Genomic DNA, 26,516 nt, shown 5'->3' with positions numbered 1-26,516 from the left:
GAACATGTCATTTCACTTCTCTGGTTTTTACTTTCTTCATCTGTATGTGCCCTGGTGATTTAGTCACTAACTCAGTCATGCCCAGCTTTTACAACCCCATGGACTGTAACCTGCCAAGCTCCTCTATCCATGGAATTTTCCAGGCAAGAATGCTGGAGTGGGTTGCCATTCCCTTCTCCAGGGAATCTTCCCAACCCAAGAACTGAACTCAGGTCTCCTACATTACAGGCAGTTTCTTTACCATCAGAGCCACCAGCGAGGCCCCATGTATGCCCTACAAGGTGTCAAAAACATTGAATAGCATTTGCATTGCGAATGTGCTTTAAAGTCTGTAGAATCTCACAGCTTGATGATATATCAGTTCAGTTCAGTTCAGTTGCTCAGTTGTCCGACTCTTTGCGACCCCATGAATCTCAGCACGCCAGGCCTCCCTGTCCATCACCAACTCCCGGAGTTCACTCAGACTCACGTCCATCGAGTCAGTGATGCCATCCAGCCATCTCATTCTCTGTCGGCCTCTTCTCTTCCTGCCCCCAATCCCTCCCAGCATCAGAGTCTTTTCCAATGAGTCAGCTCTTCGCATGAGGTGGCCAGAATACTGGAGTTTCAGCTTTAGCATCATTCCTTCCAAAGAAATCCCAGGACTGATCTCCTTCAGAATAGACTGGTTGGATCTCCTTGCAGTCCAAGGGACTCTCAAGAGTCTTCTCCAACACCGCAGTTCAAAAGCGTCAATTCTTCGGCACTCAGCTTTCTTCACAGTCCAACTCTCGCCTCCATACATGACCAATGACTAATTTATTATACATCAGTGGTGGTCTTGTGTAGCCGCTAAGTCACATCTGACTCTTTGTGACCCCGTGGACAGAAGCCCGCCTGCTTCCTCTGTCCATTGGATTTCCCAGGCAAGAATACTGGAGTGGCTTGCCATCTCCTTCTCCAGGAGATCTTCCCCACCCAGGGATTGAACCCACATCTCCTGCATTGACGGGCAGATTCTTTACCACTGAGCCAGCAGGGAAGCTATCCATCTGTGTTACCCACCCCTGATTTGAAAACCGCCATCAGGCAACTGGGAGGATGCTCTGAACGGGAACTTCTTGGGAGACGGATAAACCTGGGGAGCTCACCTGTGTGATAAATACTGAATTGCTGTCACCCCATCCTGACCAGTGTGTCCCCAAATAGCACAGGTGAGAGACCCTCAGGCGTGCAGGCATCTTGTGAACAGTTAGTCATATCCACAGCTCTGCAGCTCTGCCTGCTGATTTCCTTCATGGTTGTCTGCTTTTCCCCCACAGCAACAAAGGCGAGAGAAGGAGCTGCGGAAACAGCAAGAGAGGGAGCAGCGCCGACACTATGAGGAGCAGATGCGCCGGGAGGAGGAGAGGAGGCGCGCAGAGCATGAGCAGGTACAGCGGGGACCTGGGAGCCCTACAGATGGCCCCGCGTGAACAGCAGCACCGGCCGCCTCTGGGCTGTGGTCACCTTCTCTTAGGTCTGCTCGGGTTAAGCCGGTTTTTACTCTTGCTCCAGCAACTGTTCTCACCTATTCAAGAAGTCAAATGCACAACCTTGGCAAAGTCTGCTCATTCAACCTGGCTTCCTCCCCAGGCCGAAGTCCCCTGACACCTTGATTCCGTGCTTCTCCCAGCCCAGGGCACCTGCTTTGAAAGTAGCACTGAGGCATGATAAATGAGCCAAGTCCGCCTCTTTCATCACTTCAGAAGAGCTTTTCTACTCATGCTGCTCTGGTCTCCATGACTCTGAGCCATCGATGTAGGCCCTTTCTCTCTTTGTTAGAATCATGTTCTGACAGTGCAGTGAAACTGCAGGATGGTTCCTTTACAAAGACAGTTCATGACAGCATTCAGCCATTATTTTATCCCCACTGCTTACAACGGGGAGCCTCTGAACTGTATAGCCTTGTTAATTCAGATAGCATTTACGTGGGAGCCTATAATGAAAAGTTTTAAAATAAGCTGGGTTCTCAGAACTTGCCAGTGGTTAAGACTCCATGCTTCTGCTGCAGGAGGCACAGGTTCAAGCCCTGGTCTGGGAACTAAGATGCCACATGGCCAAAAAACAAAAAATATATATGGATAATACTTTAACAACAACAGAAGCTGGGTTCTCAAAACCAGATAGTCACAGCAAAGCATTGAGCTGTCTCCATCCGCTGCTGTTGTGCCTTTGACTGCACTGAAGTGCTTTTGCTGTGGTGGAAGGTATCTTTCCTGTTTAGTGAAGAGGTGTTTGGGTATTTTTTTTCCTCCTTCCTTCCACACTTTACTTGGCAGTTTCTTCTCATCTTTGAAATTACCGGTTCTTTCTCTCTCCCTCTCCCTCTCGTTGTGTTCCTCTGCCTTCTCTGCTGCCTGCCTCTCCAGGAGTACATCAGGCGACAGCTGGAGGAGGAGCAGAGGCAGCTAGAGATCTTACAGCAGCAGCTACTGCATGAACAAGCTCTACTTCTGGTAATGGGAATGCCAAGCCCACTGGTCTGCTCTATGTCCATCTCGTGTGTGTGTGTGTGTGTGTGTGTGTGTGTGTGTGTGTGTGTGTGTGTGGTGTGTGGTCTCCTCGAATGTGCCAGTCAGGAAATGGGGATCCCCCCAGCCTCATAGACCTGGAAAATCTTCTAAAACTTAATGAGTTTCCTGACCCAAGGTGCCGAGTCACGACTTTGAATATACTTGTTGCACATTCTTTATTAACGCCAGCCATTTGCAAAATTTCACATGAATCCAGTCTTAGTACAAGTTCAGACTGTTTCTGAGACCCACTGTGTTTATTGCAGAGTAATGTTCGCAGTCATTTGCAACATGCTGGAATACAGTCACAGCAGAGTATCCCTCATCCGTAGGAAACCACTCAGCTCTGGAGTCATATTTCATTTGCAGTCTATTAGTTTTACCCTCACGATGGGAACATTTTGTGTTCCCTGCTCAGGCAGCTTCCACTTGAAGTGTTTTTTTTTTTTTAGCCTTATTGCACGGCTCTCCAAATGAACTGCTTGGTCTCCAAATGAACTGCTTGGTGTATCTTTTTTTTTTTCTTATAAACTTAACTTTTTATTCAGTGGCTCTATGATTTTTTTTTTTTTAAGCCTGTACATGTTTTTGCTAATGGTTTCTGTTGGTCCAAGTTTTGTCAAACGAAAGATGATTTAGGTTCTTTTTTGTTTTGTAAATTGTACATGTTTGAATATTTAATGACTAAACCAGGAAGCGGATAGGTCCTTACAGGGGTTGTGCACTGACCGTCCAAATATCCTCATTGTTGCCATTTTCTTGGTTGCAGTTCATCAAGGACAAGTCACTTTGTGAAGGGTGGAGTTCTGTAGGGGTTGCCATTAAAACAGTAGTGTTTTCATTAAATGCCACCTTCTGTGTCCATGCTAACCCGAGGCTATACCTTATCTCTATGGCTCATCCCTGTGTCCTCTTGTGGTTTTGTTGGTATTAAGGTCCTTTGTTATTTATCATCTCTTTTGCTTCCATTGCATGCTTCCCTGGTACTGGCCAGTGGTTTCCCTGTGGTAATTTAGCCTCTTTGTTCTCCTTTCCTGATCTGGACAGGAATATAAGCGCAAGCAGTTGGAAGAGCAGAGACAAGCAGAAAGGCTACAGAGGCAACTAAAGCAAGAGAGAGACTACTTGGTTTCTCTTCAGCATCAGCGGCAGGAGCAAAGGCCTGTGGAGAAGAAACCACTGTATCATTACAAAGAAGGGATGAGCCCTAGTGAGAAACCAGCGTGGGCCAAGGAGGTAGGCAAGCGGACAAGACAAGCCTGTACCTACCCTGCCTCGAGTATAGTGGCCGTAACAAGTTTCTCCTGTAGAAACAGGGAGTTAAACTACAAAGCCGGGAAATAACTTTTGTGAGACACACATGCTTTGTTTTGGGAAGAACTATAACCTTATTTCTCTACCTCAATCCACTTGTGGTTCTTTTTTGTAAGTAACAGCAGGAAGCAGAAGATCTTTTTCTGTATTGGAATCCAATTGAGTTTGTGGCTGGAGGATTTTTAGTGGAAGAATGTGATTTAAGACTTCAGGAATTCTAGGTAGGATAATTTCCTATCCATACCTAGACCCTGAAACTGACCGTTGGTATTGTCACTGATATCCTATATCCTTCTGTGGTACCAGTGAAGGTACAGTTGGGCCCAGACTTGTGGTTGTGGTTCACTTACAGGGTCAGAGGTCATTTATATTTTTTACAAATACTCTCATGGGAATGATCCTTCATTTGCTCAACTACCAGACTAAAGAAGGGTTAGGGTTAACACCTAGTGATTTCCTTTATTTTCCTGTAAGCATAACTAGTCATTCAACAGAGTGATTTATATTACTTTACATTTTGTCCTGGTATCTTCAGATATTTATAGCTAGAGCTTATTTCAAGTTATCTAGACTACAATATTACTAGAACTGGATTTCTTACATAAGACCCTATTTTTATAAGTTTTTTTATTTTCTGTTCTATCTTACATATGTATAGAAAACACTTGAAATTATGTTGTCATAATATAAAAAATGGTTGTGTATGAGGAGTAGAAACTACAGAGTCTTTTATTTAAGCTTTTTGTTTAAATCCTTTAAGATTGTGTACTGTTGTTTATAAAACTGGTAACTTTTTTCTTTTAAGACTTAAAAACCAAATCTGTAGAGAAAATCATTCTGTTCAATATAAAGAACATTTTTGATCACTTTCCCTTAAAGTCTGTAAATGTGATTTATATTTACCTACGTCTGTAAAAACTGCCTCTTTCCCCCAGGTCAGTAATTCAGTTTTGTGATCCTACCCGGAGATATAGCACCAACCCTTTAGCAACTCATCTGTTCTTCCAGTTAAGCAGAATCACTGCTGTTAAACAGCAGCTGACATGCTTCCTGGCTAGCAAAGATGTGCCGCTTTCCTCTGCTGCTAAACCATGCCAAGCTGAAACCCTCAGCTAAGGCAGATTCACAGCTCCTAATCATGGCAGATGTTCAGAAGGCTGAAAAACTAGCCTCTACTAAGTTAATACCGGTAACACCTACAGAAATTAATGATTCCAGATCAGGACTCTTGTTTGAGCATCACTCACAGAAGAAAGATGAAACAGCTTATCCTATTAGACTTGGTCTTGAAGATCACCTGAAGCCTCAGGGAGCTTCAAGGACCACAGTGAGATCAAGAAAGCAATCTCACTCCCAAGGATGTAGCCCACCTCGAGAGTCAGGACCCCAAGTCATTTGTGTGTCCTCTCCAAACATCTCCAAAGTGATGAGCCCCCAGTTGTCTATTTCTGCAAGTAAGAAGGGCCTTGGAGACCCATGTGGACCTCGGGGCATGAACTCATGCGTCCATACAAGTGGTTCGTCTCCTCCAAGAAGTACTGCATCGCTAAATGACCTCTCTGGGATGCATGACCACCTGTCCTTCAGTGCTCCCAGCCAGCCTCAAGCATAAGTTTAGGAAAGGGACACCTACAGATCCATCCAGACACCACCTGGAGAGGACTGGGATGCCTTGTAAAGTATACCAGAATCTCCTTTCCCCTGGGCAGCTCCCTCATACACAAATGTACCAGGAAAGGGGAAGAAACATGAAGCAATTTCCACTTCCTTCCTTTCACCGCTACTCAGCACATTCTTATTTTCACTTAAACATTTTAACTTCATTTTAACTTTTAGTTACCATCTGTCCTCATCGTTAAATTGGCTGGCCTGTCCTCTCTACTCAGAACTAATTCAAGGGCGCCAAGCTTTCAGGAGCCATGGTATTCCTGGGGGTGCATCTCTGCAGATATCATCAGGGAAGTTTTCTAGACCTCCTAATTCCCCTGTGCTTCTCGGCCAGGCTCCTAGTGTAAAGAAAAGTTAGATAATGGGCGTGCAAACAGCATGGCTGTGTCATCAGTTACCCTCAATGTCAGGTTCCCAGGCCATCCTAAGTCTGGCCCACCTCTGGTGGGTGACATCTTCCAGGGTCTGTGGGTTCCTGATAGCTGGTATTCTTCTTTTGGGCTTCATGCACTTTTGGACATGTGTGTGTGTGCCTGTGTGCTCACTCTTGTCCAACTCTTTGCAATCCCATGGACTGTAGCCCACCAGGCTCCTCTGTCCGTGGGATTTCCCAGGCAAGAATACTGGAGTGGGTTGCCATTTTTGTACTCCAGAGGATCTTCCCAACCCAGGGATCGAACCAGCATCTTTTCTGTCTCCTGCATTGACAGGCAGATCCTGTACCGCTAGGGTCACCTTCTTTTTGGATTTTATATTTAATCCTATCTTCCTGGGTGTGGTTAGCATAATGCAGCTTCCAACTAACCACCTATCTCTTCATGAAGCAGTTCCCAAATCTTTGAGTGGGTGTTCCTATTTTAGAAGAAAGATGAAACATTTAAATGATAGAATGAATGACAGGGCTAAATTGGGGATTGTAGCAACTGGTATACAAGTAAAAACAAATGATTGTCTGCCTGAGTTTGATTCATCATTTTTTTTAACACCCACTTCCTAAAATGGGAATAAAAATGACTGTAAGGATCCTTACTATCTTGATCTTTCAGTGCTTCTATCAGCAATGTATGAACTTTTCTTCTAGAGCTTTGTTTACAGATTTCTTTTCTTTCTTATAGTAGGGAGGTAGGTGAAGTTGAAAGTAGCCAAACAGTAAAATACATTTCAAGACTTTAGATATAGACAGAATTTCTAGCTCAGCAGTGTTTTATTTATCAATCGATAAAAAGAACCCAGGTTTAACTATCTTTTGGAGGTATAAAAAGAGGGACCATTTTCTTTTCCAAATGCCAGGATGTGAATTTGAAAATATCCTCACCAGGGATGAGGCAGCAGCAATGTCATGGTCTCCTGTGATAGAACTCTGAGCTTTTTTGTACCATATGCCTTTGAAGACACCAACCAGCTATCTTCTACTTACAACTGCCTCTTTTGTAATTGGCCCCTATATTTGTTTTTTAACTCACCTGTATACCTTCTGGGCTTCCCTGGTAGCTCAGTTGGTAAAGAATCTGCCTGCAATGCAGGAGACCCAGGTTTGATCCCTGGGTCTGGAAGATTCCCTGGAGAAGAAAATGGCAACCCGCTCCAGTATTCTTGCCTGGAGAATCCCATGGACAGAGGAGCCTGGCGGGCTGCAGTCAACGGAGTCGCAAAAGTCAGACAGGACTTAGGAGCTAAAACACCACCACACCTTCTCATCATCTTGAGCTTTCCTTCTTTGATTACTTTTCCATCCACTGATTTCTCTCCCTTATAGCAAATTGGCATTTTTTTTCATTAGCAGTGTAATGTTATAATGGTTCATCCTTCCTGTTTTTGTTCCTTCATTTTGTAAAACATAAGTCATCATCACGTTTCTCATTTCCTTTTTTATTAATTTGACAGATGTAGCAAGAACAAGTGGAAACACTCCATTGTTGGCAAATCTTGTTGAACTCTTCTCTCTATCCTTTCCCTGGGTGTTCTGGTTATCCTAAATGTCACATTAGCTTTGATTTTCAGATTTCAGCCAGAAAGGAACACTAATGTCTCCATTAAAAGAAGTAGGGGGCATTCTCACTCCTTTCAAATTCTATGCCATTTTTGAATGGAATATAAGTCAAATTTGTTCTGTAAAAACATCAGTATGATATACTATTAAACATCAGCAAAATTTAAAGATTCTCCCCCCACCCCCCGCACTGGCTCTTTCTGAAAGATGGATACTCCTTTTCTTTTAATGCCTTTTTCTTTATAATGGTACAGATTCCTGTTTCTTATAATGGCTTGTGATTATTGGGCCCTGACAATATTTTTTTTTAATTTTCATCAACACACAGCAGCAACAGAATGCTCTGAGTATTGCATGAGATGGCATTTTCAGTTTTTTTTAACACTTCATCATGTTCTTTTTCTGTGATACATGCCAGTCATCTGGTCATGGTTTTATTTAGCAAATGATGGGCCAAGATGTCTCTTTATATCCCATCAGTTCACTGGGCTTTGAAATCCCTGTATATAAGAACTCCTTCTTTTTCTCTTCTCTACACTGATACTTTTTTTTTTTTTTGAGTTATTTTATATGAGCTCTCATGTAACTATTTAGAGAGTTTATAGCTATGTTCCCATCTTTCCTTAGTTTCTGTTTATCTCTCTTAAGATTTAGCATGAAACAGACCTGGCAGGAAATAGGAAAGAGCTCGTTTGAGTTCTCATTCTTCCACTTCCAGGCTGTGTGACCTTTGTCCATCTGAAACTGTTACTAGGATGTTTGATTTGGTATCTTTACTCCAGTATTCTTTCCCTGGGGTATAGCCTACCCATCTGTACTTTCTCTCTCGAAGTTGGGAGGATCCTGGGCAATCATGTATGTGAATGTGCCGTTGAAACTGTAGGCACTCTACAACTGCAAATGAAGTAGTCAACATATTTCTCTTTTGCTCCAAAGGCTATTGTTCCCACAAGGAATAAGTATTTTGCCTCTGTTGTTTCTGGTTGGGATTTCATATGAGCAGTTCACGTTGCATCTCCCATCTCCTCCACTTATCTCTCTCCAGAGATGGATACACACTTTTTAATTGCTCATCTCAGCCTGCTAAAGATTGGCCTCCTTACTTTTACGTTGTCCATTCACCTGAGGATCTATACTTTTCTTGTGCAATCATTGGTTAGGAGTAGATCTTGGTAAAGTACTCCAGGGCCTTATCTTTCACAAGACTACATTTTAAGCACTCCCTAGGAATGAGGGCAGGAGGAGAAGGACGTGGCAGGGTGAAATAGTTGGATGGCATCACCGACTCAATGGACATGAATTTGAGCAAACTCAACAAGGAATAAGTGTTTCCTCTGTCCTCCAAGGTGCCCCCAGAGAAGGGATAGCCCCAGTCTTGCTCAGTAACCATCTGCCCATGTGGTTTTGCCAAAAGACAGCATGACTCACCTCTTCATGTGCCCAGTGAGTGCAGAGTCAGAATACCTAATGAGGACTTAAAGGTCATTGAGCTTCTTTCTCTTCCTCCAGCACTGCCAATAAAGACAAAAATCAAATGTTTTGTCCACTTAGAGGGGAAAATTTCCCATACAGTTGTGTTCAATTCACCAAACTAGCTCTTAAGCAGGCCTTTGAAGACCTACATAGACTCCCACAGACCCTACAGTCATATATTTAATAAAGTGTTATTAAAATACACCCATATGACAGTAAATATATTTTGTTGTCAACATTTTAAAAAACTACTTCTATGATTTTGTTTTGAAATCTCTTAGCAGATAACATTTCTTATTGCTCTGTGAGACATTAGAAGCTATAAGTTGTTTTCAAATGTACAAAACAATTTAACAATTGACTTTGATGTAATGTTTATACTTGTATACATGTTGCAACATAGTTACTTATTTTGAAAAGTTTTTTAAATCTTGTAATCAACACATTTATTTTCAGGTCTTCTGTATTTGTGCTACTTTTATATATCTCAGAGGGCTTAGATGTCATTCCTGTGTTACCCAGTGGATAACACAGTCCTGCCTGGAGTAGAATCTTATTTCTGAGACCACAGTTATTTTTTTATTTTTCCCTGTAATGCTATAAGAAATAGTATAGCATTTCTGCAGAAGTGATTCAAACCTAATCAAAGTTATTTTAGTTTTGATGGTAAAATGATTCTTTATTAAGAAAAAAGCCTGATTCTATGGTAAAATTGATCTTTCTCTCCTAATATAGTTCTCTATATTTATTGATAATCCCATCAAGTATGAACTCCTTTCTAACAGATGTCTTCTGTTGTTATGGAATGGCATTTTGACATTCTTTATACAATGCTACTAGAACACTTTTTTGGTGGTACTTAAGATATTTTACATCTTGGTAGCAGGAGGTTGAAGCGAAGACTCATATTTTTTTTAAATCATATCATAAAAGGAAGCTTGAAATATATCTCCATTGAAACCCAGTTTTTAATCACATATATTCTTAATCTGGGGAAAAACACCTCTTTTGTCTCACTCAATGTTCAATTAGTAAACATAAGATGTGATGAATCAGGAGACAGACCTTTGTCCATCTGAAACTGTTACTAGGATGTTTGATTTGGTATCTTTACTCCAGTATTCATGATGTTCCTTTGGTGCAAAAGCAACAGACAGCATTATCTTCCTGAAGACTTTAGGACAAGATTTTCTTGAGACAGAATAGCCTGATGCCTCCTTGTTACACTTATACAGATTTTCAGATTCTTGGGACAAACTCCAACCCAGGAAATCTTATCACATTGGGTTCATCCTGAAATAATCTGCAGAGTGTAACAATAGATTATTCATACCATATATTTTATGATGGTAAAGACTGAAATAGACTGATGGTAGGATTTAGTATGTAAATGAACTGAGAGAAGGCATAGGCAATGTTACTAGAAATACATTAGTAATATCCACACACAAATTGTGGTGCTGGAGAAGACTCTTAAGGGTCCTTTGGACAGCAAAGAGATCAAACCAGTCAATCCTAAAGGAAATCAACCCTGAATATTCATTGGTAGGTCTGTTGCTGAAGCTGAAGCTCCAGTGCTTTGGCCACCTGATGCCAAGAGCCAACTCACTAGAAAAGACCTTGATGCTGGGAGGGATTGAGGGCAGAAGGAGAAGGGGGTGACAGAGGATAAGATGGTTGGATGATATCATCAACTCAACGGACAGGAGTTTGAGCAAACTTAGGGAGATAATGAAGGACAGGGAAGCCTGGTGTGCTGCAGTCCATGGTGTCGCTAAGAGTCGGACATGACTTAGCAGCTGAAAAACAACAACGGTATCCACACATGACTAATCAAACCCATTAACTGCCTGTGAAAATCATCATCCCTCTTTGTGCCCCACTCATTTCTAACAACAGTTTTAGGGCATATGTGGCCCATGGTCCTATTAGAGACTAAGCTGCTTCCTTTCCTGGAGGTTTGTTGCTGGCAGTTGCCAAAAGAATTCTTCATCTCAAAAATGGTTTCTTTGTTCAATGGAGATCTTTGGGGACAGACTTTTTAGCTGTTGTTTTTAACGTACTGTTTCTGAATGTGGGTTTTAAAAGGTCTAGAGATATTTTACAGCTAAAAAAAAAAAAGAATGGCAGGTATCTTAACTTCCTTACAATATTTGTTTCATAAATATCAGGTAATAAGTGGCTACAGTTTGGATAAACAATTATTTATCTGAAGATGAATTGAACCTCTTGGATTTCTGACCTCAGACTGCAATGGTTTGAATATTGAGGGTACCTATACATGTGATTTTTCTATTTAATGATCTTCCCTAGAAATAAGAAAATGACTGATATTTGACTAATTCCAGTGGTCTAAAAATAGTCATCTTCTTCTCAGAGAGTCTAGTATTTGGAAAAATAATACATTGCATGCCTTGGTCTCAGTTTATCTAGGGTTGTCTTTGCAGGACTTTCTGTTTGTGTTCTCATCTCAGAGCTGGCTTTGTTCTTTCTTTTTGCTCAACACAATAGCTAAACAATTATTGCTGATGTAATACTTTTTACACACACATACTTCCACAAAGTATACATATTACATATTCTGGTTTATATCCCTGGTTTTTCACTGATTATCTTATTTGGTATGTGGTAAGCTTCTGAGACATGGAATTTCAAAACCAAAGTCAACTGGATGTCAGTTGCACATACATGCACAGCCATGGCCAGGGGAGAGGTGTTCAGATGGCTCTTGTGTAGAGGCAGAAGGGTGGTTTTCTCTACTGTAGCACATCTTAACATGTTTGTAGTTAATTTGAGACTTTTAAAAATAGACTTACTTTGTGTATGAGACTGAGTCTGCCTCTAGGAATATTCAGAATAGGATGGGAAAGAAGAGCCCTTTTGACTTATTTCAAATCAGGAAGTAAAATGAATAAAGGATCTTAGCTGTTACATACAAATGTCTTGAGGACCCACATGTGGGTTCCATAACAGGCTATTACAACACAAAGATAGTGAGTCAGCAGAAGAGAGTTAATGGGCATCAGGGTGGAATTATTGCCCCAATGGGTTTGGAAATTACAACTGTCAAATTGACCCTGAAGAAATAAAGGACAAGACAAGGTGGATCTGGAGAAAAGTGCTAGACCTTTTAAAGCTGTCGAAGATTTTAAATGTCTTGCAGTGTACATTTTGTTTATCTACCTTTTTCTTTATAATTTGTTCTCTGCCACAGATTGTCTGTGACAAATAAGTACTAAGGGTGACTTTTGCCTATAAAGATAGCCTTTCCAGGTCCTTTGAGCCTTTCCTATTAAGCACTTCTGTTCAGTTATCTCCTCTGGGCTGAGACAGACTCTGCAAAAAAGGGAGTGACAAGGGAATGAAGTGTCCAGAGGGCTGGAGAGGAGAGGAGGGGAAGCAAGAACAAGCGCCATGTGTGGAAATACAGGCAGGAGAGGGGGAAGAGAGAGAGAGGAGTCCAGGCTGGAATGGCAAAAATACAGTGGGGCAGTGCATTTTAGGGAACAGGAAGAGAGACACCTGAAAAGAAAAGGCCCTCAAGAGAGAAAAAAAAAGATACAGGAAGTCAGTTTAAGACAAGCCGTGCTCATTGAGCAAGACTCCCACTTGCCCATGAGTAGTGCACAGAAAGTGATGGAGGGTGAGTGTGCTCGGCACATCCTATTATCAGCCCTTCTGTGTTCTTCCCCGTCCTGTCTCATTTGTCAGCTCAAAGCAATTTTCTATTTTCCCCAAGCAATTGTAATACCTGACATAGTTGCCTCTCTCCCTGACTGAGCCCTGGATTTGTGATCAATCAACAGGATAGTGTTCCAGCTAATGCATGAGAAACTCTTAAAAAGCAGGGTCCCAAATTCTCAGCCAATAGAATAACATGAGATAATGGGTAATGGAAGGGTGGTGCCTCAAGTATTCTGTGTGTTTTCCATGCTGTTATTTACTCTGACAGAAAAGAACTTTCTGCAAATTTTTGATGCAGAGCAGATAGAGCTTTGGCTTTCTAAAATGATTTGATTGGAGGGATGCAAAATGGCTGTGCAGGTGACTACACAAAATCCTGACTAGGAAATAAATCAGCTTCTATCCACTGAAGCACTTTTTTTGTTTGTTTGTTTGTTTTCTAGGTAGAAGAACGGTCAAGGCTCAACCGGCAGAGTTCACCTGCCATGCCTCACAAGGTTGCCAACAGGATATCAGACCCCAACCTGCCCCCACGGTCGGAGTCCTTTAGCATCAGTGGGGTTCAGCCTGCTCGGACACCCCCCATGCTCAGATCAGTCGATCCCCAGGTACAATGTCCCTTCATTCCACTGGGTTTTTCAACAAGGTGTACAATAAAGTCTAATAAAAGTAACAGGAATAGTAACATGGATTTGGGTATGAGACCAGCCAAATCATGGCTTTTCATATTATATCTCTAGTAAGATAGGAGACCCCATGAATGTGCAAGATAGAGGGAGAAGTGAAAAGGAAAAAAGCACCATTCTTAACTTTAAGCTAACTGCAAAGTCACTTCTTGGTAAATTGGCCTCTCAAGAGACCCATAGAAGTTCCTGCTAGTCCAGAACAGGCATCCTGTGAATTGAAAGTACCAAAGCTAAAATTTATGTAGACTTCTTTGTGACCGCATGGACTGTAGCCCACCAAGCCCCTCTGTCCATGAAATTCTCCAGTAAAAATACAGGAGTTCGTAGCCATTCCCTTCTCCAGGGATCGAACCCAGGTCTTTGACATTGCAGGCAGATTCTTTACCACCTGAGCCACCAAGGAAGCTTGATGTGTATATAAACTGTTATATTATCTTTTGTTCCTTGGAATTTTGACATGAGCCTGAAACTGGAAAAGTTAAACGGACTGCTGCTAAGTCACTTCAGTCGTGTCCGACTCTGTGCAACACCGTAGACAGCAGCCCATGTCCCTGGGATTCTCCAGGCAAGAACACTGGAGTGGGTTGCCATTTCCTTCTCCAGTGCATGAAAGTGAAAAATGAAAGTGAAGTCGCTCAGTCATATCCGACTCTTAGCAACCCCATGGACTGCAGCCTACCAGGCTCCTCCATCCATAGGATTTTCCAGGCAAGAGTACTGGAGTGGGGTGCCATTGCCTTAGGTGAAGTAAAATTAGGTTTTCTAAGCCAGTGGTTTTAACAGTGTGGTCCCTGGGCCAGCAGCATCAACATCACCCAGAAACTTGGTAGAATTGCAGATTCTCGGGCCCAGCTCAGACTACTGATCAGCAACTTGAGGGGTGGGGCTGGAAGACTGTGATTTAACAGTCTCCATGGGATTCTGATACACTTTAAAGTTTCAGAGCCACTGTTATAAGCTATTTGGAAAAGAAAAGATTTATTCACTTTTAGATAAGCGGGAAGTTTCTAGAAGTTTTCAAGGAATTTTTTAAATTGTGTAAACCAAAAATGAAAGGAATTGAGATGTAGTATGAAATTTCATAAAAAAGAAGGTTATGCAGAAGTTTTCACCTAAACGTCTTAAGTTTCTTCCAGGTCTCCACCTGTGTCTACAGTCCCACAGCTATTCTGAGGGCACCTTTGATATATGTAATGCTATTTGAACTGGAGTTTCAGAGCAGATACAATCAAGAATTCTTGATTTTAAGTTTGCCTTTAGTATATGAGGTCCAGAATTCTTCAGTACTAGCCAAATTAGCTTATCTTGCCTTTTTTGTTTTTATTTGTATACAGTGAACTCAGGCCTAAGCATCCATGGGTTCAAAACACACAAAGTTCCTCTTCAAAAACCCCTAACTTTGACCTTTTAGGAAACTTTTTCCCTGTAAAAGGAGAGAGGAGAGAGAAAACTTAAGAAACTGTGAAAGTGACTAGGAAATGAAAATGTTGATATCTTGTGACAGACAGCTAATTGAATTAAGCATTCTTCAGGAGCTTCAATTTTTGTTTTTGTTTAAGGGACTCTTTTAAAGTAGGTTTGTGTTTTGTACTGCATATTTTTAAAATTTATTTTATTCAAGTAGAGTTGATGTACAATGTTGTTAGTTTCTGCTGTACAGCAATATGATTCAGTTACATATATATATATACATTCTTTTCCACAATCTTTTCTGTTATGATTTATCACAGGGTATTGAATGTAGTTCCCTGTGTTATACTGTAGGACCTTGTTATTTTTGCATTCTATATATAATAGTTTGTATCTGCTAATCCCAAACTCCCAATCCTTCCCTTCCCCACCCCCTCCTTCTTGGCAATGACAAGTCTGTTCTTTATGTCTGTGAGTTTGTTTTGTAGGTAAGTTCATTTTTGGCATATTTTAAGTTCCACATATAAGTGATACCATATGGTATTTATCTTTCTCTTCTTGATTTACTTTACTTAGTGTGATAACCTCTGAGTCCATCCATGCTCCTGCAAATGGCAATATTTCATTCTTTTTTATAGCTGAGTTGTATTCCATTGTGTGTGTGTGTGTGTGTGTTTGTGTGTGTGTATGTATATGTATACATACATACCACATTTTCTTTATCTAATCATTTATCAGTGGACATTTTTATTCTTTCCATGTCTTGGCTATTGTAAATCATGCTTTTATGAACACTGAGGTACATACTTGTAAGACAGGCTTTGTTTTTGTGTTAATGCTTAATATATTTAATGATATTTAACCTTAATATGGACTTCTCCAGTGCCTCAGAGGTAAAGAATCCGCCTTTGATGGAGGAGATGCAGGTTCGATCCCTGGGTCAGGAAGATCCCCTAGAGAAGGAAAAGGCAACCCACTCCAGTATTCTTGCCAGGAAATTCCCATGGACAGAGGAGCCTGACAGGCTGTAGTCCTAGGGGTCGCAAAGAGTCGAACACAACTGAGCACACACCTATACAACCTTAATATAAATTTGATTGGTTACAGTTCTATTCTCGTTGAAGCATACACTCAGCTGAAGTTTCCTTGAAACTATAGTTAGCAACATTCCAGTCTCCCGAATCAAGAGAGTCTGAAGAGTCTGGTGCAAGGCTGCTCCAGAGATGAGACCTCAAGCGCAGGAGGAACAGGGCTAGGCTGGTGGAGGAGGGCTGTGGAGGTGTCCTCTAGCAGTCTGGGCACTGAGATTTCAGACCAAAGAGAGTCTGATAGGTGCCTGGTACAAAGCAAATACTAGATTAATGTTTATTGACTTAACAGTTTAGTTTAGAAAATACTCTAGATGTTTTCGCAGCCAGGATTGATTGACCACCTTCAATATGCCAGGCATGGTGCTAGACTCAGAGAGAGGAAGTCTGACGTGGCTCTTGTCTCCTGGGAGCTTCCCTGCACATTGGAGGAGAAGATAGGCTCACGTGAGCACGAACAAGGGAGTGTGAGCAGTGAAGTGTTCTCCGAACTATAGGTGGTCATGATTTGTCTTAAAAAGCTGTATTTCTACCTAAAGTCTACATTCCTTCCCTGCATGAATGATATCAATACATGCCAAATTGTGAGACTTCCAACTCTAAAAGAATCCTAGTGTTGTGAGATATGTAATATCCTAGGTGGTAAGAGCCAGTTCACCAGAAAGCAGGATCACATAGCAGTTAGGCTGTTACAACATGGGAACTAGAATTAGGCGTATGTGTAGGTTACATTCCAGTGTCTGGCGCATGTTAGCTGTGAATTCTAGGTTGTCATTTACCTTTTCTATAACTTACATTCTCATGGGTAAAATGAGAAGAATAACTGTGTCCAGCTCATGGTGTTTAATGAGTTCATAAGAAGAAAGATGTTGAGAGCAATTCTTGTTTCACAGAGCACTCTCTGAAGTCCAAGTTAGGAGGTTGAAAGGAGGAAGTTTGTATGATCAGAAGTGCTTGTAAATGTATTGCTGATCAATAAATGTTCACTGAACATCATTATTATCATGACACTTATTTCACTGACTTCTTAACAGTCCCAAGTCCATCATTTAACTCTTTGCCAGCAAGTCTGGTCCAGCCCTCCAGCTCTAAAATAGGAAATTTGGGAGAGCTTTGAAAAGCATGCTGCAAAGAGCTGCTATGGGCTCCATGTGCTCTGGTTCTCCCTAAAATTTTATCCTCCCTTCTCATGAGATCCTAGTTGATCTGCATTTCCCTGGTGACTGAGACAGTACAGAATCTGCCTGCAATGCAGGAGACCCAGGTTTGATCCCTGGGTCAGGAAGATCCCCTGGAGAAGGGGATGGCCACTCCAGGAATCAATGCCTAGAGGATCCCGTGGACAGAGGATCCTGGCAGGCTACAGTCCCTGGGGTCACAAAGAGTCGGACACAAGTGAGCAACTACTACTACTACTTATAATAATATTGCTGTGATGTTGGTTTGATGTTTAGATCCCGCATCTGGTAGCAGTGAAATCCCAGGGACCTGCCTTGACCGCCTCCCAGTCTGTGCATGAGCAGCCCACGAAGGGCCTCTCTGGGTTTCAGGAGGCTCTGAATGTGAGCTCTCACCGCGTCGAGATGCCACGCCAGAACTCAGATCCCACCTCTGAAAACCCACCTCTCCCCACTCGCATTGAGAAGTTTGACCGAAGCTCTTGGTTACGACAGGAAGAAGACATTCCACCAAAGGTAACATTACTGGAGTTTTTATCATCATCTCTATCATTGTCATCAATGTTTATTATTACTACTACTATTTCTGTTATCATTCTTACCCCTGTTGCAGACCATTCATAGCACCAAAGAATATGATAACACAGCACCATCCCTTCTAGCATTTATGTTGGTCCCTCCTCATTCCCAGGCTAAGACTTGGATTGTCATTCATCATCTCTAATCTCCATTTTCCCCAAAGAAATGGAGGCTCTGGTAGACTGAATGACATGAAAGCATATATCCTGTATCCAGAATTAGAACTCCTAACCCCAAGCCTTCCAAACTATTCATTAATACTGTCCATCTTGAGAAATAGAATAATATGGATATTCTCATTGATGACTTAATCTATATCTAGACAAACTTAAAATTTCCAGATTAAAAAGTAAAGAATTTGTTTATTTCTATTTTTAAAGCACAGAGTGAAACCACATTTCAGGTGTTCAGAAAATAGTACTGGTCTTAGAATATGTTAGTTGGTTCCACTAAGGAAAGCTAGGCCAGGTTGTACCAAGGATTAAATTGTAGGGTGAAAGGACCAGTTGTTCTACTGGTTTGGTTCCACTTGTTTTGTTTTTGCCTGTACCGAGCTGTTATACATTCCAAAATGTCCTAACACATGGCTGTGCATCTCACTACAGACAACCTGAAGTATTTCAAAACACTGGAGAAATGTTGCATCAGATTCTTCCTGGTTCAGGATTCCCTTTCTCCTGAACTTAGCTGAGGAGCCAGGACAAATGGAAAGCCTCACAGTTTCCATAGATCCATACCATTATTGATTCTAGAAAAAAAATAGTACTTTTTATCCAAATGTTTTCAAATATTTTTCCTATCTTCCTCTTAAAAAAGTTTCCATGATTTTGCAGATGAAATTGGCTGATGATGGCTTTTTTGTTGTTCTTGTCTTGGGGATGGCATTAGGCAAGGTTATTTATGGAGCAAAGTTCAGTCTGAAAAACGGGATGGGCAGAGGAGCGGACAGGAGAGCTGGGGAGACATTTGAGGTCATTGGTCCATTCTCTTCAAACATGCAAGCACACATTTATTAACTCTGGAAGAAAAACTTTAGATCAATACAAGGGTTTTAGGTTTTAATGATTCATTAGACCCTCTCTACAACTATTTCAGGTGACCAAATACAAAAGGAAAAATAGCAGTAATATTTAACTGAGCAGGTGGGAGCACTGATTTTGGTCATTCTGCATCACTTCACTGACTCATCTTTCTAGGTCTTTATCTTAAAATGTTTTATAATAACCAAGAAAACTTGTATTCATGGTAAATATTCTTTAATGTATTAAGCAATAATATCAAAACAAAGCATAATTTTAAAATATCTAGTACAAAATATCAGATTGGTCAGAAAGTTCATTCTGTTAGTGGGTATATTATTCAATGATGCTCTTGGTGAAAATGAAAAAAAAATTTCTTAGTTTTACTTTTAGAACCAAATGAACTTTTTGGCCAACTTAATATAAATCCACTTTAAAAGGACCTCCAAACAAGAAACATCAAAGCACCTGAAGAATGTTTAGCCCACCTAGCTGTCACATTTTTGTTTCCTGGTCACTTTTCATAAAGTAAATTTCTCCTCTGCTCTCCCCTCAAGTTGAACTCCTTTGGTGCGCTTAACAGTATTCAATTTCATTAGAAAATGTTTTATAAAATGAGGCATACTTGAATTTACCTAAGTCCCTTGACCAGTAAGCTAATGATACAATTTCCTACTGTACTTCACAGTCTAACTGGTACTCACATAGTTTTTTGAAGACCTTCCAGCAGTTTCATTATGAATCCTATTTTTTAACTACATTTGCAAATTGACCTCCCGAAGCACAGTATTAGGAGTTTGTTTTGAATTAGCAATTGCAAGTTGGTTAGCAAGTGGAAACATTTAGGACCTACTGCAGTCATTTCTCTGAGCTCACTGAGCTTATGTCCCAAGTTCTAGTCTGATACCCTAGTTTCTCACCAGATTTCATAGTTTCCTCATCTGTTTATCAGTTGTGCTGTGAGTTAAAAATGGGACTCTATTTATCTGGATGACTGTCATCAGATGCAGTTTCCAATGGCCAACTGAGTTCATCATACCCCAAAGAAATTTCTGGTGTCCACCACTCTTGTGCACACAAAGGAAGGCAATTATTTTAGCCATGTACATCAAAGTAAATAACTTGCTGTGTTTCTAAATTTGTTTTTAACATTGAAGGCAGTACTCATTAATGGTCGCTAAAATGTGCCTCATTGCCTTTCCTTTGATTTTGTTTAGGGAGTTAAGTATTTCTTTGAGATGTTTCTTTCCTATTTCTGATCATTCCATGTCTCCTGGCGGATCCGAGGAAAGGAGTAGGCTGCATTTCAGGCAGTACCACATGGAAGTTATTTTATGGAAAATATTTCTGAATTCTGGTTTCCTTTCAGGTGCCTCAAAGAACAACTTCTATATCCCCAGCATTAGCAAGAAAGAATTCTCCTGGAAATGGTAGTGCTCTGGGACCCAGATTAGGATCTCAACCCATCAGAGCAAGGTAAGGGAAGGAAGATGGGTAAGGTGAAGGGAAGAGCCCCACCTAGCATTGTCATTACTGCTTTCCTAAAAAGCTATCTTTGTTCCTTTTTCACTTCTAAGGCATGTTGACTGGCCACCTGGACTGTAAATTTTGGTAGGCCAGAGGCAAGTCTTTTATTTCTTCAGTACCCTTTCACAGAAACCAGTGTATAATGTGGGCTCATGAATGAATGAGCAAATGAATCATGGAATCAATGCAGAAGCCAATCTGGCTTACCTTATTTGGCAGATTTTCAAATGTGGGAGTAAAACTACAAATAAAGTCTGGGTGTGGTACCCCTGACCATTAACCCCAGAGACCGTTTGATGAAGCCAGCCAAACAAAGTGGCCTGATCTGAGATGATTTTTAGCATCAGGTCAAGAAACGTGCCCTGTGGCTCTGTGGTGACCTAAATAGAAAGGAAATCCAAGGAAGACAGTATATATGTGTATATGTGTGACTGATTCACTTTGCTGTACAGTAGAAATTAACACAACATTGTAAAGCAACTACACATGTACACCCGTGGCGGATCCATGTCAATGTATGGCAAAACCACTACAATATTGTAAAACAATTAGCCTCCAATTAAAATAAATAAATTTATATTAAAAAATAAAAATAATAAATTAAAAAAAGAAAGAAATGTGCCCTGAGGACTATTGAGACAGTAGAAAGCAATTAGCAAAGAGGACTTCTCTGGTCGTACAGTGGTTAAGAATCAGCCTGCCAATGCAGGGGACACAGGTTTGATGCCATACCTGGTCTGGAAAGATTCCGCATGCCTTCGGGCAACTAAGCCCATGCACCACAACTACAGAGCCCATGCTCTAGGGACTGTGAGCCACAACTACTGAAGCCTGCAGGCCTAGAGCCCATGCTCCACAACAAGAGAAGCCACCACAGTGAGAAGCCCATGCTCGCCACAGCTAGAAAGAGCCCCAGCAAAGCAATGAAGACCCAACACAGCCAAAAAGAAAGAAAGAAAGAAGATAATTGGCAAAGAAGTGCTATAGTGACCAGCTGCAGAGCTGTCCTAGTTTTTGCAAAAGGACTAGTTCTCATGAGGAAGTCCTCTCTGGCATTATAGAGTGTCACTGAAATACAGTGATGCTCTTTGCTCTTCTGGAATTTTTTACCAACCATGTATATTCCTACAATCAGGAAGTTGCATCCACCTACTGGTGGGTGTAGAGGTCTGAACAGAAGCTGGAAAATAAACAATATCCTTACAGTATCACAGCAGATTTTATGGGGTAACAGATGCTGTTTGTTGCTGTCATTCATCAAACTCCCCTCACGTGTTTCATGAGTACACTCCTTTTTAGGATCAGCTGAAATAGCAAATGGCCTCTGTTGAGACTATAAAAAGGAACTTACGGGTACTGTTTTATTCTTCATTGTGTTCATAAGAGGACAGTCTCTTACTAGTCAAAGAGAAAGAGAGACTGGAAATGAAGGTTATGACTATTTGTACAGATCCTAAAATATGGAATGGTTTTGATCGTAAAGCTTTCATTTCTCTCTTCATATGAAAAGCCTTAGGAAGGGGTCAGTCTGTAAATAAGACAGAACGGTACTAAGAACATTCACCTCTGGAGGGCAAAGAAATTAGCTCATTCGGAGTGGAGTTGCCAGTTGCAGAAGCTCTGAAGGAGCCATTTTTGTCCAGCAGCTTGTCAAGTTCACGCTGAGCTGGTAGTGTGAGCAGGACTGAGGACACCTGGAATGGACTGTGACCAGGGAGCGAGAGGAATGTGAGGCTTCATTGCCAGCCTGAACTTTACCAGTCCTCCTCTGCAAGTGATAATAAGCCTCCAGTTATCAGGGCTTCTTCCTCCTTTAAACCCTGCCTTCTAGGCTGTGTTCATGAGATAAGTTGTTTAGAATTTCAGTTTCTGTACATCAAGCATCATTTCAACTTTAAGTCTTTTTCCCTCTATCAACCCAAAAGAAAGAGAACTGTCTTTCTCTAGTCAAATAAAAAGCAGTCCTTTGTTCCCTCTGAAATACTAATTTAATGACATTCAGTTCAGTTCAGTCGCTCAGTCATGTCCGACTCTTTGCGACCCCATGAATTGCAGCACGCCAGGCCTCCCATTACCAACTCCCGGAGTTCACTCAGACTCACGTCCATCGAGTTGGTGATGCCATCCAGCCATCTCATCCTCTGTCGTCCCCTTCTCCTCCTGCCCCCAGTCCCTCCCAGCATCAAAGCTTTTTCCAATGAGTCAACTCTTCGCATGAGATGGCCAGCGTACTGGAGTTTCAGCTTTAGCATCATTCCTTCCAAAGAAATCCCAGGGCTGATCTCCTTCAGAATGGACTGGTTGGATCTCCTTGCAGTTCAAGGGACTCTCAAGAGTCTTCTCCAACACCACAGTTCAAAAGCATCAATTCTTCGGCACTCAGCCTTCTTCACAGTCCAACTCTCACATCCATGCATGACTACTGGAAAAACCATAGCCTTGTCTAGACAGACCTTAGTCGGCCAAGTAATGTCTCTGCTTTTGAATATGCTATCTAGGTTGGTCATAACTTTTCTTCCAAGGGGTAAGCATCTTTTAATTTCATGGCTGCAATCACCATCTGCAGTGATTTTGGAGCCCCCCAAAATAAAGTCTGACACTGTTTCCACTGTTTCCCCATCTATTTCCCGTGAAGTGATGGGACCGGATGCCATGATCTTCGTTTTCTGAATGTTGAGCTTTAAGCCAACTTTTTCACTGTCCTCTTTCACTTTCATCAAGAGGCTTTTTAGTTCCTCTTGACTTTCTGCCATAAGGGTGGTGTCATCTGCATATCTGAGGTTATTGATATTTCTCCCGGCAATCTTGATTCCAGCTTGTGTTTCTTCCAGTCCAGCGTTTCTCATGATGTACTCTGCATATAAGTTAAATAAGCAGGTGACAATATACAGCCTTGATGTACTCCTTTTCCTGTTTGGAACCAGTCTGTTGTTCCATGTCCATTAAGGCTTCAAAATAACTGATAAATGGTCATGTACGCATACTCAGTCGCTCCACTTGTGTCCAACTCTTTACGACCCCATGAACTAGAGCCTGCCAGTCTGCTCCATCCATGGGATTCTCCAGGCAAGAATACTGGAATGAGTTGCCATGCCCTCCAACAGGGGATCTTCCCGACCCAGGGATCGAACCCAAGTCTCCTGCATTGCAGGTGAATTCTTTACCTACTGAGCCACCAGTGAAGCCCGATAAATGGTCAGTGGCTTGCAAAACATGTGCTTTTCCCTTGGAACCTGTTAAACATTGTATTTTGTCCAAAGAAAGGAGATCTTGTGAATACAGCTAACATTTTTCTGCTTACAGAAAATGTAGGGAGGAAATGAACTTAGCAGTAGTAATTATTTACCTGCAATGATAATCAAAAGCATTGCGGGGGAGGGGGGATGGAGAATCCCCATCTCTGCCATGTAGAACAGTCCTACTTCTTTCTATCACATATCTCTAAGTGACCAGCACTTAAAGATGTGACAGACTCTGCAGCTCTAGATTGAATTGCATTTTGAAACGTTTCGGGATTTGGTGTATTTATTGTGCTAGAGATGGCTTTAGTTTACCTTTGTTGTATAATAAAACATGCCAAGATGTGGTGGCTTGAAACAGTAACTATTTATGATTTCTCACCATTCTATCAGAGAAGGCAATGGCACCCCACTCCAGTACTCTTGCCTGGAAAATCCCACGGACGGAGGAGCCTGGAAGGCTGCAGTCCATGGGGTCGCTAAGAGTCAGACACGACTGAGCGACTTCACTTTCATTTTTCTCTTTCATGCATTGGAGAAGGAAATGGTAACCCACTCCAGTGTTCTTGCCTGAAGAATCTCAGGGACAGGGGAGCCTGGTGGGCTACCATCTATGGGGTCGCACAGAGTTGGACACGACCAAAGTGACTTAGCAGCAGCAGCAGCACCATTCTATGGGTTGACTTCAACCTTGTCCTGCTGATCTCACCTGAACTGGCTTACGCAGCTGCACTGCAGTGACGGGTCAGCTGTACCTTCATGGGGTTTTTCATCCTCAGCTTCTTGACTGTTTGGTGATTGCAGGATAGCCTCTCAAGAAGGAGAAGCGCAGTACACAATTGGAGGAGAATTGCTTTACAAAGTTGTGTTAGTTTCTGCTGTGCAACAATATGAATTGGCTATATGTGTACATATGTCGCCTGCCTCGCTCCCGTCTCCGTCATCACAGACCACGGAGCTGGGCTCCCTGTGCTGTGTGGCAGCTTCCTACTAGCTATGTGTTTTACACATGGTAGTGTCTATTGAAGTGAAGAATCGAAGTGAAGTCGCTCAGTCGTGTCCGACTCTGCAACCCCATGGACTGTAGCCTACCAGGCTCCTCAGTCCACGGAATTTTCCAGGCAAGAGTACTGGAGTGGGGTGCCATTTCCTTCTCCAGGGGATCTTCCCAACCCAGGGATCGAACCCGGGTCTCCTGCACTGCAGGCAGACGCTTTACCGTCTGAGCCACCAGGGAAGCCAGTAGTGTCTATATATTTTAGTGCTTCTCCTTATTGCAGCCCACCCTTCCTTCTCCCCTCCCCCATGTCCACATAACATGTCCATCCCCTACATCTGCATCTCTATTCCTACCCTAAAAATAGGTTCACCTGCACCATTTCTCTAGATTCCATGCGTACATGTTAATATACAATCTGTGTTTTTCTCTTTTTGACTTACTTCACTTTGTGTAACAGACTCTAGGTCCATCCACATCAGTACAGATGACCCAATTTTGTTCCTGTTTATAGCTGAGTCATATTCCATTGTATATATGTACCATATCTTCTTTACCTGTTCATCTGTTGATGGACATTTAGGTTGCTTCCACGTCCTGGCTGTTCCAAATACAAGTACTTTTGAAGCTTTTGCTTCCATCATCTTTGCTAATGATGTGATTCACCAATGGTCAGGGTGGAGTGGGGGGCGGGGTGGATTACCGTGATAGGACAGAGATTGTCCTATTTTCTATTGGTTCTAATAAAGTCCTTATAGATTTTTTGGTACCATTTGTCAGATAACTGCCCATCCATAAAGCCATAAAAAGATTGCTTTTAAATATTTTGTCCTTTGCATTACCGTATGGACTCCTAAATGCCTTATACTGTCAAGGTGAACTGGTGAGTTTAAATTACGATTTGATTTGTTCATTTTTTAAATTTCTAACCTCCCATGCACTTTATTTTTTTTTTTTTTGCAATGCCAAAGAATACTCAAACTACTGCAAAAAACCTCCCATGCACTTTAACATTTAACTTTGATTCATGTGTTCTTTTAAAACAAATTAAAATTTGATTAAGCGAATACATTCAGAGTATGAAAAATTTTAAAGTAATCCAGTAATACCCAGTCAAAACCCAATGACTGAATGTTTAATTTCAAAAAAAATAATTCTCTGGCCTATCCCAAACCTGTCTGCTTATGGCTGGTTTGTTCTCATTGGCTGTGTCATCAGAGAACAAAGGAAAATGACTGTGGGCAGGCAGCCAGTTAATTATAGACTTGGCCCAAATATTTGGGCCAAGAAATCACTTTGTAATCTTAATTTTCTGTTTTGCCTTTTTTATATGATTCAGGTAAGTGGAATAATTTTCTTTTTACTGTGTGTTTTATAAACCAAACAGCATTGTCTGCAGTATGCCAAATGTCTGAACTAAAAGTAGCATTTAAAGAAATCTATATGAATGTTTTCAAGTTTTTACATATTTGGATCTGAATAGGATCGGTTAATATATTAAAAACACAGGAAATCTATTATTTCATGGAATTGTTCTGAAATTGATCCCCTCTAAGCGCATTTCTCTCAGGCACCTTGGCCCCAAGCCCAGATCAGGTGACACCATAGTAAGGAAGAGAGGAACATGACAGTGTGACATTTTCTCAAAACACTCATATTTTACCAAAAAAAAAAAAGGTAGAAAAGACATTTAGAAATTTTCCCTATTTCTATGCGTGATTACATAGAAACGAAACACTTCTTTCAGACTCCAGCAGCAAAAATAGCAACCTATTAAGATCAGTACCCACACTGGTTAGCTCCAGTAGGGGGATGGGGGGGACAGACTTGTGTTAGTGAAGCCCAGATCAGGGGTTTAATGCTCATGGGATCCAATTAGCTTCACACCAAAAGAGGCCTGAGCCCCAGTCAGAGACGCAGGCTCATTCCAGCTGGTTCTGCTGATGCCCTGGCACCTCTGTCATCCCAGGGCAGCCCTGGCCCAGGTCTTATTGTCTGACGTGGCCGCAGCCTCCTCCCTGGTCAGCCTGCCTCTGTCCTGACCAGTGATTCATAAGCCGGCCCTGGGAGGGCTGTGTTTTCTGCCTGGCTTTAAGAGAATTGCTATAGAAGCTTCCCATTTCTTTTGAT

At 41.7% G+C, this 26,516-nt stretch overlaps 1 protein-coding gene across 10 annotated transcripts in view; it reads left to right on the top strand.

The window, feature by feature from the left end:
• Positions 1–26,516, top strand: part of TNIK (TRAF2 and NCK interacting kinase) — a 400,746-nt gene that overhangs the window by 318,552 nt on the left and 55,678 nt on the right. For 6 of the 10 annotated variants that reach the window (XM_040248727.1, XM_040248705.1, XM_040248743.1 and 3 more), the window contains exons 13-18: positions 1,302–1,412; positions 2,391–2,477; positions 3,582–3,770; positions 13,107–13,271; positions 17,302–17,541; positions 19,993–20,099. In XM_040248727.1, coding sequence (XP_040104661.1) covers positions 1,302–1,412; positions 2,391–2,477; positions 3,582–3,770; positions 13,107–13,271; positions 17,302–17,541; positions 19,993–20,099 — 899 coding nt within the window. The remainder of the gene's footprint in view (positions 1–1,301; positions 1,413–2,390; positions 2,478–3,581; positions 3,771–13,106; positions 13,272–17,301; positions 17,542–19,992; positions 20,100–26,516) is intronic. The other 4 variants (XM_040248755.1, XM_040248731.1, XM_040248749.1 and 1 more) reach the window with 1 other exon arrangement.

This window comes from Oryx dammah, unplaced genomic scaffold (genome assembly GCF_014754425.2).
Source record: "Oryx dammah isolate SB20612 unplaced genomic scaffold, SCBI_Odam_1.1 HiC_scaffold_2, whole genome shotgun sequence".
NCBI lineage: Eukaryota > Metazoa > Chordata > Mammalia > Artiodactyla > Bovidae > Oryx > Oryx dammah.
This window is presented reverse-complemented; position numbering and strand designations above follow the sequence as displayed.